This window comes from Crocodylus porosus, unplaced genomic scaffold (assembly GCF_001723895.1).
Source record: "Crocodylus porosus isolate Cpor-Errol unplaced genomic scaffold, CroPor_comp1, whole genome shotgun sequence".
Classification (NCBI taxonomy): domain Eukaryota; kingdom Metazoa; phylum Chordata; order Crocodylia; family Crocodylidae; genus Crocodylus; species Crocodylus porosus.
In genome coordinates, this window is record NW_017728914.1 from 31,563,221 (window position 1) to 31,580,004 (window position 16,784).

General features: G+C 46.0%; 1 protein-coding gene across 1 annotated transcript in view; it reads right to left on the bottom strand.

Annotated features, from left to right (window-relative positions):
• COL23A1 (collagen type XXIII alpha 1 chain) overlaps nt 1-16,784 on the bottom strand; it is a 284,371-nt gene that overhangs the window by 20,662 nt on the left and 246,925 nt on the right. The window contains exons 5-11 of the mRNA XM_019535162.1: nt 16,131-16,157; nt 13,951-13,977; nt 13,412-13,438; nt 3,752-3,868; nt 2,991-3,026; nt 1,255-1,281; nt 772-798 (exon numbers count right to left, since the gene is read on the bottom strand). Coding sequence (XP_019390707.1) covers nt 772-798; nt 1,255-1,281; nt 2,991-2,993 — 57 coding nt within the window. The 5' untranslated portion in view covers nt 2,994-3,026; nt 3,752-3,868; nt 13,412-13,438; nt 13,951-13,977; nt 16,131-16,157. The remainder of the gene's footprint in view (nt 1-771; nt 799-1,254; nt 1,282-2,990; nt 3,027-3,751; nt 3,869-13,411; nt 13,439-13,950; nt 13,978-16,130; nt 16,158-16,784) is intronic.

Consider the following 16,784-nt stretch of genomic DNA (forward strand, 5'->3'; position numbering starts at 1 on the left):
GGGTGAGCACTGCCACTGCCAATCATGCCCTCCTGTCCACTGCTGCTGAATTCAGCAGGGAAGGGGAGGAAGAGGAAAGGTGAACACAAGCAGCGTTCATCCCCTGGGCTCCCGAGCCATGTGAAAGTAGGGGCCCCATCCTGACCTGACCCTGATCAGCTGGTGAGCTCAGAAGTCATTGCTTTGGCAGGTGCCTGTGCTGACCAGGCAGTGAGCGCAGAGCTCGCCGTGTATGAGCAGTGCAGCTGAAGCGGGTAATAGCTGCATCTTCTTGTGCTGCTCCAGGATCCTCTGCTGGTCGTCTCCCTCCTTGTCAGAGTGTATAAAACCCTATGTACGCTGCAGTTGTAACCAGGAGGCTCCACTGAGATCTCTGTGCTTGGTCAGACCCATCAGATTCAGATAGATCAATGCCAGCCTGTTGTGGGGCACCATTCTCACAGATTCATCCACTTGATTTCCCAGCAAGGGGGCCCAGACTTACTCTCCCAAGGAGCGTTTTTGCTCTTTTGTTCCTGGTCTCCTGGGCTAATCTTCCTGGACGGATCATCCTAATGAAAAACATCCTGGCAGCCCAACAGTGTCTGTGTTTCAAGGTCACAAGATTGCTATTCTTTAATTGAACATATGCTAGAAATCCCAGAGAATATAAGGAATGAATCAGTGCAACCAACCATGACTAGAACGTTTTACGTTGTTTCTGCAAACGCTTCACTAAGCATTTCTTGGGGTGGTGGACAGCACAGAAGGAAGAAGAAATCAACCTCTTACCTTTTCCCCTGGAATACCAGGTTCACCCTTCAGAAATGGAAAACAAAACAGAACAGAAAAGGGAGGCAAGTCAGTAACGTGAAACCAAATAATGCATTTTTTGAGTCACATGCATGCTCAAAATTAACTGCTGTGGTGAAAATATGGTTGCGCTGTTGATCTACATCTTCCCCCGAAATGCCAAAAGTGCATGTATACGTACATAAAGAAAACCAAAAACAAAACCCCAAACACCCTCTCATTCAAGTGTTATTTCCTCTTATTTTAACAACTTGCATATTTCCTGCCAAGATGATGATTTAAATGGGGAAGTTTACTGTTTCAAGGCCAGTTTGATTCTTTGGCGTTCTTCCCTTGGATTGATGCAGGGGAGTTCACATCTAGGTGAAAGAAGGCCAGGCGCAACCCTACCCAGCTGTGTGGAAACATTTTGAGGATCTGACCTGTTAGAGTTTGAGATATAATAAGCTATTTAGTACTCACTTTTAGTCCTGGAGGTCCCCTTACACCCTGTAAAAAGACAAACGAATCAGAATATCAGGGAAGAAGTGTCTAAGATCAAAAACATCCGTTCAAAATGTTTTCACTCTTGTGGAAAATGGCAAAGATGCCAATGTCTGTTGCTTTTAATTGTGACTATGTCTATTCTCAAAGGTTTTCTAAATCAGGACCCAGAATAATAAACTTCTCTCTTTATGATTATATTTTATATATGAAAAATATCCTATCAAGCGATTTGTTACCTGCTTAAGAACTTCCTGCCACCCAGCACCTCTTTTATAGGTACAATGATCAACATAAAGGTGTTTCTGTGGTTTACCAGTTTTAAACTATTGTCAACTGAGAACCTGCACAATATTAATGTTTACCAATAATCTACCAGGGATGAAGCAACAGGATGGGTTAGTTTAACAGGACCACTCTTACTTGAAAGAGCCCCGCCTATGGTGACTTCCAAACCAAATGAATCCAGGTAGCGCCTGCAAAGCCCTTGCAGGACGTCCTATTGAGTTGGATTATTTAGTTTTAAAGTAGACTCCCTCATATATCTTTTTTGACAACATGGTCAATTTGTGAATATTAAACCTCTTCACAGTCTCCCCTTTGGTTCTTTTCCCGTTTCTCTTGGGGAGACTGAACATACCTTTTCCTGCATCAGCCTCTGCCTGCATTTCAGAGGCTTTACTATCTTGCCGATTGCTCTTTTTAAAGGGTTCAGTGCTTAGAACTGATTCTTCCCTCTATCTTCTTTCATTACTGGTGTATTGTCGTACAAAATACTTAGCACTTTTCATTTTGTCCCACTTCAATTTTTACTTCCACAGTTGGCAGACAGCTGTTTTAAATATACATTCTGGTATATTCAAGCTGTATCCTATGGTAAAGATGTGCAAAAGGTCTGATGTCCATAGAAGAGTGGTTCCAAGAACATGGTATAGAAAATCAAGCACAGAAGAAAGGTGTGGGACAATGGAGGAAAGTGACCCATGATTACTTTGTGCTTTGAGAAGAAACCCATTCCTGAAAAAAAAAAAAAAAACCCCCCACAACAACCCCCCTGCAAAAAAACCCAACAACAAACAAACAAAAAAACCCTTTGCCTTGGGGAAAAGCCTGTGACACCACTGAATCCTCATCCATCATCGGTGCATAGGATTGGAACAGCAGCCAATTTCTAGTCTCAAATTTCACAGCTAACTCCTGGTGAAACTCATTTTCAGATTGTAGCATAAGCATGAAGCCTTGATGGAAATAAACTCTCAGGAGGCAAAAAAATAAGCATTTCCTTGTATAAGTATGATCCAAATTTTGGAAAAGTGAGGTATTACTGAGAGAGTCAGGAGTGGTTGGAGCAAGGACAAAGGATATATTTATAGAAAAGCTTTGATTAGAAAGGACTCACCTAATTTTGGCACAACACAGAAAGCTGAAGTACCAAGGCAGTACTTGGTTTATTCAGGATCCTGAAACTTTTCTCCAAGCTTGACAGCTGTCCATCTCTGGACAGGTCCAACCCAGCACAGTAGCGCCATACTTTTTTGTCTTAATTAGCAAGAGATGGCACAATTAAAGTAATTTACTGTGTGGGGGTATAGGTTGACATAAATAAGAGAATTCAAGTCAAAAACTGCATGTGTAGCTGAAGCAAACACCCCGTGTTTAGTAAAGCAGACTTAATCCACTAGTGCCAACACAAGCATTGCACGTTGAATACTAACCATCACACCGGCTTCTCCTGGCTCTCCTTTCAAGCCCTAGGGAAAGGAAAGGTTAGCAATTCAGTGAAGCTGATTATTGCCATCTGCACCAGCAACCTTCATTATCCAGAATGTTCAAAACTAATTGCTTTAAGGTTTATTAATTTTATACCCTGAATTTTAATGAGTTGTTAATGAGTTGGAGATTTAGAACCAGGCTGGTGAAGGTTCTTGATCAGGACAGAGGTACAAACCTGATTGAATATAAAAATATATATATATTTGCTAACTTTTAGCTCTTTGCCACGAATACTAGAAAATATGTCTATCTGTCCCTTCCCCATTTCCCCCTCTCTGGATGATACCTTCTCCTTGACAGTTAGTTTCATCTACTTAAATACTATAATTTCTCAAACTACTAGGGAATTTAGATCCTTGTCAGGCTACATTCAGGGAATTGCTGGAAGCAGCTGTTTGGAGGCCTGGGTGAGGTGGGAGAGAACAGAGAGCTGAATTGTACCCATTTCCTGAAAGCCTTTCAGTAATCGCTGGTAATCCAGGCTACTGGCACACTGCTAAATGGCCTCATTTCACAGCCTTGCCTGCATGGTGAGGGCACACAGGAAGCAAACAATCCTTAGCACTAACTGTTGGGGACACATGGCCAGATCAGGCCCTTTGCACCATTGTGTCTTGACCTGTCACCGCTAGCATCCTGCTGAAGTGCACTGTGGGTATTATCCATCTTACAATGCAAATTCTTTGTATTTGTTGTTCCTTACGGGAGGGCCTTGTGGTCCCCTGGGGCCATCTTTGCCTGTATCGCCAGGGGGCCCTCTTGCACCTGGCGGTCCAGGGGGACCAGGTGGGCCAGCAGCTCCATCTCGACCTTGATCACCCTGTAAGAAGTTCAGACAAATGTTATGACGTGACAAAAAACACGAAGAGGCAAATGGTATGCCCTGAGTGCTGGAGTTGCTGGCAGGGGACGTGGGTGGGGGACTGGTGCCTTGGTAGCACCATCAGTGTAGTTTGGATGTCTTGTCTTGGAGTGGTGGTAAAGATTTTAAGATGGGCATTTAAGGGGCATGTGGGAAATGCCTTTGATTTGCCAGGCTAAGTTTGTGATACAAGTACAAGGCTGCTGGGCAAGCCCCAAAGAAGTCCAGCTCCCTTGAGATATACTGCTTTTCCTCTCCATGAGGGACCAGCCAAGTTATATAGTGGGGACTCAGGCCAACACATTCAACTTGGAGTACCTAAACCTAGGCTCCAGGTCACCTATTGAAGCCCCGACAAAGCCAGCACTGCCCTGGGAGGTGGCCTGTATTTTTTGAAGGCTGCCCCAGTGCATGTTAACGCCAGCCTTCAGTCCTGCCATCCCTATGCAGGCAGGACTGTACCTGGGTCACAACGTGTACCTGACTCCTCCTTCCATCAGGATTTTGCCCAGTGCCTTCCGATACACATTTTGTCTGAATACATCCTACGCGACTGGGCCTCATTGCAAACAGGATTATGGAAAACATGAGTTAAGTCGTAATGTCTGCAGAGAACACCACAAACTCCAAACCATGCCTTCACCAAACATGCAGAGAGATCAAAATGTATTTAAGCAACTTCTTTACAGTCCAACTGCAATCGATTCAAAATACTCAACTTGCACCACATTTTGCTTGTGGGAATAACAACAGATTAACAATCTCTCCACTTGCAGTGTTTAGGATCTTGTGTAGGATTGTTCCAGTTAAACATCCACAAATTCTTCAGGATGAGGTTCAGGAGGAGGTATGCTCCAAACCTGAAAGTGAATTCCATGGCACAGATCACTAGCTGTAGATCCACTGGTGAGCACCAGCTGCCCAGCCTCTATGGTGCAAGCAGATTACTTGAACACATGGAATCCACAATGGAGAGATCCATGAAAGTCTGGGGTGTAAACTTCTGGGCAGTGTGAACAAGATGAGGAGACACCGGCATTTAAGATGGTCCATCCACAAATCAGGGGCAATGACACAAATCCCCAAAACTTTTGATAGGACTTGTGCTCCAATAATCACTTATGCACTTTGGAAGATACTACTGCAAACTCTACATACTGTCCTCAATTTTGTTTCAGTCAAGAGACTGCCCACCGAATTTTGCCTAAAGAAAAATTAAAGGAAGGGTGCCTGTGAGGATCCTACGAAAATATTCTATGTTATTTTGTAATTACTGTTGTTGTGCAGATGGTGCAAGTTTTGCATCTAGGACTATGCCTTCCCCACACCAAATCACACAAGCTCAAGGCTTTAGTTTTCACTCCCGTCTTATTTAGGCCAAACTCCCACAAAACTCAAATGGAGTTCTTGCTTGAGTGCAAATTCAGGAAGCATCCCTGGATTTCACTCCTTATATTTATGATATAAAATGGCAATCAAGGTGCTACCAGATAGGAAAGAAAGAAGATAGGCAGGAGGAAGCACAGCACGCCAGAGGAAGCAGTTTCAAAACATCTACCTTTAGGATTCGTCGAGTAAAACCAAACTGGTCGTTAGAAAGAAATCCATGATTGTGGCGAGGAAAAACCATCTAAGCCAGGTGAGGGAGATGCGGAGCGGGAAAGATCAAGAAGTCAAGATGAAAGCTACAGCGTGGGGGGGATTTTTCAAAAGGCTCAGTCAATATTATCTTCCAAAAATAACTTTGATAAGGAATGAACAAGGGATGTGTAAGGACATATTTAAGGAAAAGCACCAGTGGTGGCTGTAGGTCTTTGCATCTACGGGAGGATTGGTAAGCCACAGGAGAGCGAAGGATTGTCATTAACATCACACAAAAGAAGGCATTCAGAGCTGCCCAGATGGACGGGGTCCTCCATTTCAATGTGTCGCTATACAACAAATGTGGTAGCACAACCCAACACAATGGAAAGTACATCCCGGAGAGAAAGAATATCACATCTAACCAGAGCTAAAATGAATATTAAATGTCTTCCTTGGTCTATGAGCCACAGGTGCATCTCTCAGCTCCACACAACGCAGAACTATCTAATCGAGCCTGTCCCCATTCACTGCTGCACTCATTCAACCTCCGGGCTGATCTGTTTGGAGAGGGAGGCAAAATAAACGCTTCTTCTCCTGAAGCACTGGTTTGACTCCTGCACGACCCAGAGGAACATGTTCCCTTAGTGCCTTGAAACCAAAAACGCCTAGGATTTAATCAAACCTGTCATTAGGATGGTGGAGGTTTAGAAGGAACCCCAGGTTAAGGTTTGGCAACCATTTAAAGAATACATCTGTCCGATTCCTAGTCAGGGAACGTGACATCCAACCCCTCCAGGCACGGTTCACAATCCCAGACATCCCAACACATGCTAGAGGCAAAAGCAGGTCAGCTTTGAGCTAAATGCCACTAGCAAAGTTGGCCCGCAGGCCAACTCCCTCTTCTACCAGCCCCAGGGAATATGGTTCGTACGCAGGGACTAAAGCCTGAAAGCCTCGTGTTACTTGAGTGTCTGAACATACACAGAGATGGCTGGTGTGGGCTTTGGAAACCCTGCTTTACGGATAAGGCCGGGAGCTGGAAGGGAAGGATTCCTGGGTCTGCTGGACATCCGGGTTTGGTCTCATTGCAGTTACTCCCACCAAGCCACTCTCAGAAAAAGGAGGGACAACAAAGCTGGATGGGGCAAAAAAAGCAAGCTCCTAACCAAATCTGAACGAGCCAAAGGATATTTTACCCCCAAACTGTACATGGAAGGATCGACTCAGCCCTCGCTGAAATGCAGCGAGCTCTGGGGAGGAGTGTGGTTTCCCAGTAGAACAGAGCAGGGGAGAAAAGGATATTTTCAAGGGCAAATGTACAGACATTAAAGTTATGATATGAGAGTCCTTTCTCTGTCACTGGGCCGATGGAAAGACTCTGACGGAGATCAAAGGGCACTGTACCAAGCCAGTAGAGAACTCAGGACAGTGAATTGGTGGCAAGACTTCATTGTGCATGTGTCCGGCAGCTGAGACAGGAGCTCTTGGCAGTGATCCGGCAGCAAAAGAGTGCAACCATACCCCTAGCCCCCACAGATCCGCCCCTATATCAGGCTAGACCTTAAAGCTATTTAGTTACCTAAAAATGAAGACAGGCATCAGTGGGATTTTCCCCCAACTCAGAGGAGACAAATATTGAGGCAGGTTTCAAAAATCCCACCTGGTCCCTGCCTGCACCTGAATTGCTTTTACACTGTTCACATCTGGCCTTTGCAATGGCAGAGGCTGCTGTTTCCTACCTCCTCTGCAGCTCGTTTAAAATCAGGTTTAAACCTTTGAGGCTAAACTGAACTCCAGTTTTGTTTTACACAACCCTTGTGGAGATAGGGATACGCATTACCCTAGGAGATTATGTAGCAGAGCTCAACCAACACAGACACAGCGTGGGAAGCCGCTTGGCATCTTCTGTTCTTTGAAGGCGTGCAATGAACAGTGAGATGAAATGAGTTATCAGCTGTCTTGGTGGTTTGAAATGGAAATATTGTCATAATCTCCCTCCATCTCTTTTGACTGCATCGCAGTTTGACTCTCCTCTCTAGCATTTAAACAACTAACTGTAACTCTGACCACAGGGAGTTATTTTGGATTCACCTCACAGTAAGGAACAATCCAATCCTCCTGCGGGGATGACTCCCTGGAAACCCACCGCAGAGCATCATCGGTGCTTTGCAATGTGGTCTCAGTGACATGCATATTCACATTTCTCCCCAGGACATCAAGATCAGAAAAACAAGGCTGAAAGGGACCTCTCCAACCCACTCCTTGAGGCAAGATCATCCCTGTCTAAACCATCCCAGACAAAATGAGAAAAAAAAATATGTAAGTGACATTTATTTTCAGCTGCTCTACTGCGTAACTTATAATTTCTGTCTGATCAGGCTTCTGTTTTGTGTTGTTTTTCTGTTTCTTCTAAATCCAACAAAAGGACAATGGTAGCTGTCAGTTATCCTCTGTGAATTTATCATTACATCCAAACATCTGTGTTACAAGAACTTTAAGTTCTCAACTCAGACACTAGTTCCTGCCAGGCTTGGGATCGCCCACATCATCTTAATGGAAGAACATAACTACCATTTCCTAGGTCCCTCTTGCCCAATCTCCTGTGCCCAGCAGCAGAGAACGGCTGCTGAAAGGGACAGCGAACAGGGTATGACCAAGGTTTTTTCCACTGTTCCTCTTCCACTTGTAGCCTCCAGCGTTTCATGTCTAGGAAGCTCCGATTCAGGGGCCATGCCCCTCACTGCCGCGTTGAATAGCTCCTGATGCCCCTTTCCTCTAAGCATGTGCCCAGTCCCTGTTTGAGTCTAGTTAAACTGTCAGCTTCTACCACATCTGGTGGGAATGCAGCCCACCCTTTAATGACACGCTGTTAGTTTTAAACGTATTACCTACTAGCTTCATTTTACGTCCCCTCTTTCTTTCTTAATCGTAACTTGGCTCCCACGTGGGTATGTAAGAAGAGGCCGTCGCTGAGTCTTTAACTGTATGATCACATCCTATTTCTCCCAGGATCTCGGGCCCATGGTTGGGAATGTCTCAGAGCCACATGGTCAATGAGGCTGCCATCTGTAAGACCCTGCCTTGTTTATGGCTGAAGCGGGAAGGCAGGTGATGAATGAAACAAGTGAACTGCAGGAAGAGAAAGGCCAGCTGCCTGGTTAAGGCAGCCGAATGCCACCCAGGAGCAGAGCTGGCTCCTAGCCCTGCCTCTCCCACATGTTCCTATGTGAGGCTGGCAACATTTCCACAGCTGACCACTAATCGACTGTTCCTCATTTTTGCAGGGCATGATGTAACATCTCTCAGGCTAGACTTGCAGAGATGCGTGCTCTGAACTACCACTAAAATTACCCGGCACTGTACTTTGAACCTATCAGGCGTGATAAAATTATTACAGGCTGTGGTGGTGGAAAAATCAGAGGCAACCTGATTTCTGGGACTGTCTTCCTTTAACCTGCTCAGCTTTAAACATACTTTTCGGATGCTTATTTTATATCCAAACAACAAAGCATCCATATTTTATATACACACACCCACACAATTTTTCAGTGCTTCAAGTTTATTTGAATGAGTTTTGCGTTCCAACTGTTTACTTGCAATCTGAGTTTGGCAAACACAGATCACACGATTGTTTCTTGTAGAATAGTTCAAGGGGGGACTTTTCCAACTGGAGTCTCAACTATAGTCTGCGATAACATTTATGACAGGTTCATCATGCAGTCTATAGCTAGTCAGCAAAGATGTCTAGCTTCTGAACCTACCATAGAGATACACCACACATTACTGGTAATGTCTTTGTTTCAACTAGTGCCTGTACTGCCAATTCACTGCCAAATGCTGCACTGGAGGCTGAAGTACTGTACGACTGAACGGGCCTGAGACTGAAGTTGTGCAGTCCACAACTGCTTGACACCTTCATGATGCAGCCAGATGCGAAGTCTAAGTCAGGCCCACCAAGGCAATAAGTTGTCAATCAAGCACTTTTTAGCCAAACTGTCATTTCCTGCCTATTTTTAGCAATTCTCACATACTTTTGAGCACCTTCTCTACTTCCCAGGAGCAAAATGGAAAGCATACCAGACATCTATTTCAAAGTCTACCAACCCCAAACATGTTACACGTCTGCCTGTTTGTACGGTCAGTACAAACAAAATGATGTACAATAGCATAATTAATACATTAAAATTGGATAACAGAGATTAGTTTAAGAGTAACAATGGGAGCTAACAGACACGCAGGCCCCCGCTCTAACTCATGGCGCTTTACATTTAAAGTGCCATGAATTAAAGCACTGCCCCCTGCACTCTCCTGAGCCAACAGATGTTCACTTGTTGGGTTGGGGCGTGGGAGGAGGAAAATCAAGCTCCACTTTGGAGCCGATCGAACACTAGGAGCACTAGCAGCCTCTCTTCCCTAACCCCATCCTGCCTTCCCAGCTCCCGTGCTGTCTGCAGGAAGGGAGGAGGGAGAAAGGAGGAAGAGTGAGGTGTGGGCTTACCCAGCCTAAGCTGGGGCCGGTAGGGTCTGGGGGGCTCCAATCCACCTGCCCTGCCCCCTGCCCCTCCAGCCCAGGGTGGACAAACCCCAGCATACAGCTCACTTCCCTTCCCCTCTCCCCCTCCCTTTCTGCAGAGGCAGGGCTGGACTAGGTTGCACCAGCTCAGCCCCAATCACACAATAGATTGACCCTAGGGAAGTTCCCAGAAGTTCCCTAAGGGGCCCAAAAGTAGAGCCCCTTAATCTGATCCCTCAGTTGATGAGGGTTAACTTGTCACACAATAGGCCACTGAAAGCCCTCTGCAGCCATGCACATATGTCATGGCACAGCTGTAGAGCACTTTCAGGGGGTCAATCATATGACAAACGTCACTTCTGTCTGCACCCAATATTCTTGGGAAGTCTACCTACATATTTAATAGGTTGATAAAAAAAATTTCCTTTGGAATATCTTCCTAAGCTTTCTGTACCTTCTGGGTAATGACGACTCTTCCCTCGTGAATGATTTTTTTCTTATATGTAATAGGGTTTATCTCAGAGGTGGGCAATTATTTTGGGCGGAGGGGTACTTAATAAGTTTTGGCAAGCTGTTGGCAGCATAGGTAGCCCTGCCTCTTGACAGTTGCCCCACCCCCTGGTCACCACATTGGGACCACAAGTCCTGCCCCCTATCCCCTGACCTTTGCCACTGGAATCCCTCCCCTTGCTCCCCCGCCCAAATACTCACTGGGGGGGTGGGGAGGGGGTTGCCATCTTAGAACCAGAAAAAAAAATCATACACTAGAAGTCAGGCACCTACTATATTTAAATTTTAATACAAAACATATTTGGCATGACTTGTGATTGTGTATTGTATATAGAAGAGATTGCATAATAACTCCAAAATAAAGTGTCACTATTTTATATTGTTTGGGGGTGGGGAGGAGTGTGTGGAGGGAGGGGAAGGTCTGTATAGGGGGGCATAGGGTATGTTGGGGTGTTTGTATACATCTGGGGAGGTTGTGGGGGCAGGGTGGGGAGTCTAGGGACCCCCCACACACTCCTCACATCGTGTGCAGTCCCAGCTGCTGGCAGCAGCAGCAGGTGCGGAGGTCAGGCTGCTTGTGCCCAGCGCAGGCAAGGCCCTGGTCAGCGCTGCGCAAGAGAAGGGAGCAGAGCCTGGCGTATCACCAGGGATTTGTGCCACGCACCTGCAGCTCCTGCTTCCACCCAGCTGCAACTCCACCCCCACACCAGCCCCACTGCTTCCTTACCTGCTGCCCTGCGCTGCTGGCTGGGCAGAGCTCCTCCACCCAAGAGGGTGGGAGCGAGGCCCAATAGGGCACGTTAGGGGGTTGTACACATGGGTGCTTGTGGATGGAAGGGCTGGGCAGGGTGCAATTCACTGGGGGGGCACCATGGCCAGATGAAAGTGCCTGGAGGGCCACATCCAGCCCGCGGGCTGTATTTTGCCTACCCTGGTTTATCTATTTCAGCTGCCTTTTCCTTGGCTCGCTGCTCCTTCCAACAACTTGGTTTGCTCCAAGACTCCAAACTGTGCAGGGGAGACCCCTCGTTCTGGGGAGTGTGGGACTGAGGTGGTCTATCTCATGCTACATGGCACCCGAGGGAAAATATGCAGAAAGGAGTCAGTCAGACTCCAGCAGAAGCAGCTGGAGAAGCAGGACAGGCCTCTGGAGATACAAAGGGTCAAGAAAACAACTGATTTTTAGTTTGGCTACCACGCTGGAAAATTCAACCATTTTTCCCCTGGTCCTTTTGATTAAAATGAAAAAAGAACACCTTTTCCACTCACCAGGTCCCCTCCTCACTAAACTGCCCATCTCCCACCTTCCAACTTCCTTCCAAACTATTGCGACATGGCCATGGCATTTGTTGCCATTGTGCTGTTTGCTCTGCTTGGGTGTCCTAACCTTCTTCCACAGGATCTTTTCAAGGCAGGGAGAAATTACTCCTTTGCATCTCCAATGAGGCCTAGCACCATGCAGGCTGGCCCTGAGGCATGACCATAAACATCGTAATTAATAATAATGGCAGAGCACAGGATTGACCATGACCTGACGTACTCTATCAGCAAGGAAATCAAGCTACCACAGAGGCTGTAGTGATGTCACAGACTAAATGAAGGAAGTAAAAATAATCTAGGCCAGATGCTATCAGAAGGCTGCATGCCTCGGGGACGGGAGCAGAGGTGCTGAGCAGCACCAAAGTGCCTTCAAAGCCAGAGACGTTTAAATTTATTTGTGGACCACAAGCCTCGAGGGCCAGGCTGGTCACTTGAGAGTGGTGCTGAGGCCCCACAGTCAGGCGTCCCCTAGGGCCTCAGCGCACTGGGGAACCGGGGCACCAGGCTATTTCATAACAAGGGCACTTTGAAACGCCTGTTATTTCTATGCATAACTGACAACAGCTGGGAACCGCTTCCAGCCTTTTTGTTCGGTTACATAAACCTTTTTGGTTTTTTTTGTTTCAAAGTGCTCATTGAGAGCTTTCATATTTAGCCCACAACTGTGGCAGTACCCAGAGCAGAGCAGGCCACTCCTTGGTATTTGGCTTTGGTCAGCCTGGTCCTCCTTTTCCTCCCAACGCTTTTCTAATCTAGCAGAAAAGGCATGACAAGATACAGAGGCTGGAAGCAGAAGCTGGACAACTCCAGGCTGGAAAGAAGCTGCAATTACTGACGGAAGCAGCCAACCCGTCAGAAGGTGGTAGATCCCCTGTCACATGCGGTGCTTAAGCCACGCCACGGTGTAGTACCAAGAGGTAGGCTCTAACACCAACACAAGCTGGAGGTCTGAAGAAGAGATGAGCTTGCCACCCCTGCCCCCAGCACGCTACAAGCTGCCTATGTTAGGCTGCACAAACACAGAAAAAAGATCGTGAGGTCCTTGCCAGCTTTACTTGCCTATGACTCCAAGAGGCCATGCATCCAAGCAACACTGAACCAGCCTCCAACTGCATATCGGCCCTGTGCCTGGCCTCTAGGCTTAGCCCAGTTCACCCTGCAACACTGCTTTGACATGTTCTTTCTTTGCCTTTTCCCAGGAATGCCAGCTCAGCCAATCTCCATAAACTACGGGGTAATGAAACCACCACTCGCAGATACAGTGCAAAAGCCATGAATAATCTGGTGTCTCCACCACACCACTTTGTTCCTCATGATATATTGGGTCCCATTTTCTCATCGCTGTGAGCACAGAGCCCTTATGCTCTGGTTGAAAGCAGATCCTATGCATTTTCTACAGAAATCTGCTCTCAGGTGCTATTTTAATTCTCCAGTTCTTCATTAGAACCTGGAGGGCAATATAAAACCTTTCCCAAACCATTGTTGCATCACAATTTGCAATGGCACATTGCATGTACCTCTGCCTCCCTTTATCCCTTCCGGTTAGATAAAGAGCGAGCGCTCTCAGTACTTACCCTCGGGCCAAAGTCTCCTGGTTCACCCTACGCAAAACAGGGAAGAACAGCAATCAGAGTTCAAATAGCAAGCGTCAAAGGCAAAGCATTTCTCTCTCCAGAAATAACCGCCTTCCTATGGCTGTCCCAGCTCAGTGCTTATAGGAGAAAACAGCCACAGAACTACTGAGCTGCTGAAGGAATGGGGAGAAGCAGCTGGTATGTGGACATCCCAAACCGCAAGCCAAGGGGTGCGCCTGAACCCTACTGTTTGGAACTGTTCCTGCACATCTGCTAATCCTTTCCCTCGGAGGAGAGAGCCCAGCACTGTTTCTACCCTGATATTTCACAGTATTTCTTGCTGTACCTTTTCCCTTGCAAAGGGTTTCCAAAGTAAGGGGAGAATGTAGCTTTACGGCTTCTCCCTCCATCATGAAAAAATGATACAACAGGACTGCAGCACATTAGGGTAATGCCAGTGTAATGGCGATGACACACTTATCTGCTAACCCTCTCAGCAGGGTTTTGGGAGAGAGGTTTTAGAGAGCTTAACTTTGTACCTTTTCCCCTTTTGGTCCTGGAGGTCCCTGTAAACATAAAAATAAAAATAAGTAACTAGCACAGGCATTGGCAGATGTATTCCTGTTACAACATTCCTGCTTAACAACCAGGATTAAAAGAATTAATCCTCCCAACCCACAATCTCCTCTACATTTCTCCTCTTGAAGTTAAGGTACAAGCTATTTTACCCAAAAGGGACAGGTCTAAGACACATCAGTGAAATCGTACGTTTCCTCTTGACATAGAGGACCCCAAAAGTCAAAGAGAAAAAAAAAAGTACCATCAGCCAACATCCAAAGGACACATGACATTAACTGGATACAAGGCATTTCTTGAACTATTAAATCACTTCTAGAAACGCATGCATGGCGTATCATTACAACCATGCTATGCCCAATAACACATCTGTTTGAAATAAATAAGGAGGACGGGGCACTTTCCTTGGCCAATTTGCTGATGTCATGTTTCTTCCAAGGAGACAGGAAAGAGGAGATACGGTACAGCCTCAAAGAGCAGCCATGGAATGTGCTTTGATGCGCTTGTCAGACAAGGCCCAAAATGCAGCAGTGATATTGTATTTTGTATTCAGCACAAGTAATGGTGGATGGCAGGAAATGCCATATGCTGAAGCAACAGCCTACGCAATAGAGCATGGGTCGGAGGCAGAAGGTCAGGACGGACCCTTGCTTCAAGACTGGCCGTGGGTGACACTCTTGGCCCTTGCTTTTCATGAGAAGAGGTCTTTCATCCTGGTTTGAATCTGGCCATTTGAAGAGCTGGACTTTGCTTTTTCCCTGCCTTATTTTTTAAAATCAGTCTATATTCAACTTTGTGCACAAAGTCTCCTGTGTATATGGATGTCAGGGAGAAGTGAGCATTAAACATCTAGCCTGTAACTCTTTTCAGAAGATCCCATTCCTCAAATTTTTAAAATAGGGATGGAAAACATAGGAGAACTGGTTCTCTTGTGAAATTTCTTTCTTTAATATTTCTCCATTTGGGAGGGCCAAAAAAGACTGACTGATTGACTCTCTTTCTCTCTGTGACTATAAAATATACATGTAGGAAACACCAACTTTTTCAAATGATTAAAAAAAGTTCAGTTCATATTCAGTTTGAATGCTGGGTAGAGACCCCTTGACTGGATGGTTGATCATTTTTCTCCTACTACAAAATCAGGCAGCTTCTTTTCAGTGTAGAAATAAAGGTGCAGTGTATCTGCAGCCCTAATGAACCATTCCTGAACTGGCAAGCAACAAATGGCTAGAGTAGCTTTTCAGTCAAAATTACTGGAGAAGCCTCTGCTCGCTCTCTCAGTAGGAAACAGAGCTGCTCTGAGACTATCATTTGAGAAGGGTCCACATGGTGTCCTCTAGTGAATATGGAGGGAAATGTGATATAAAAGCAAACTGCAAAATAAGTAGATGCACAAATAGCAGTTCTGGAGTAAATATCCTCTATGATGAGGTCCCATCTAGCGACCAGGATTTTAGGCAGATCTGCTCACTTGTGACTGCAGTGTTTCCCTACTCTTTGCCTTGCTGGTACCCAGCTAAGAGGCAGCCCTCGGTTCTGCATCAGCAGCGTTACTTCCTCAGTTCCATTTGAAGGACAATCCCTTGCACCTGTGCTAAGTCAGGGACTGCAACAAGGCTCTTCACATGCTCCCAAGGATAGAACTTGGCACATCTTTACAGAGCTGGTGTGGAGAGAGGAAAGGGCCCAGCTTAAGTTCATGGGGCAGTTAGGAAAGCACTTCTGTTCACTTGCAAGTGAGCAACACTGGATGCAAAAAACCCCAAAGCCATGCAACTCCCAAATGCCAATGCTACAATCACCTTTCAGAGTAAAAACACCCATAAAGGCCCCAACATTGCCAACATCTTATCAATAGACTTGTCGTTACATACTATGATTAGTTCTGCTAGAGACAGCAGGGTCCCACATGGGTGCTGCAGTGCACCTGGATGATCATGCCCACCCACAGGATAGTAAATCAGACTGCCCCAATGACTTCTTTCCCACGGGTAAGTCAGTGTGTGCTAGAAATCACACAGCAACCTTGTCTCATGCATAGTTGTATCACAGATCATCATAACTGTGTTGGAATTGTGCTTCTCTCTCATGAAGCAAGTAGAAATACACCCATGGCACACTTGACACTTAGAGCTCTACTTACAGGCTTGCCATCCAGACCAAGAGGCCCCTAAAAAAGAGAGAAAAGCAAGGATACTGTATTAGAAAAACAGGACTAAGTCACAAACACAACAGTTTTAGTCATGTTCTAAGAAACACGCTAATTAAGACAGAGGATATATTGGTTAAATTTCTCTCTCAGACCACTAAGAGTATGGTAAGAGAGGACAATCAGTGTTGTCAAGTGACAGGGAAAGTGGAAAGGCGCGTAAAAGGAAACAAAAGGCTTAGTGGGAAGAATATGTTGCTACTTTTTTGGCACAGTGCACAGATCTCTCTGGGAATTTCAGGCTCTCAGAGTCCATGAGCAGAATGTGCTTGGCTAGGGGAGGTACGCCAGGATGCAGGACAGACCCCACAAGTGACTGGAATTTTTTAAGCTTTGTTAAAGCTTTTATACCCAAGTCTTATTGGGCATGCACCGTCCTGAATGCAGGAGACGGACTCCCACAAAGCGTGCCGAGAATCCTGTAGTTAGGAGCAGGATGGCACCTTGGGCCCCTATTCTGCAGAGGTCTACGCACACATTCAGCTCCTCTCACTACAGTGGTCCTAGAAATTTAGGTAGCTACACAAATGCCTACAGAACCTGGGCCTTAGCAATTCTAATTATCCATTAAATCCGCCCATTTTAGGG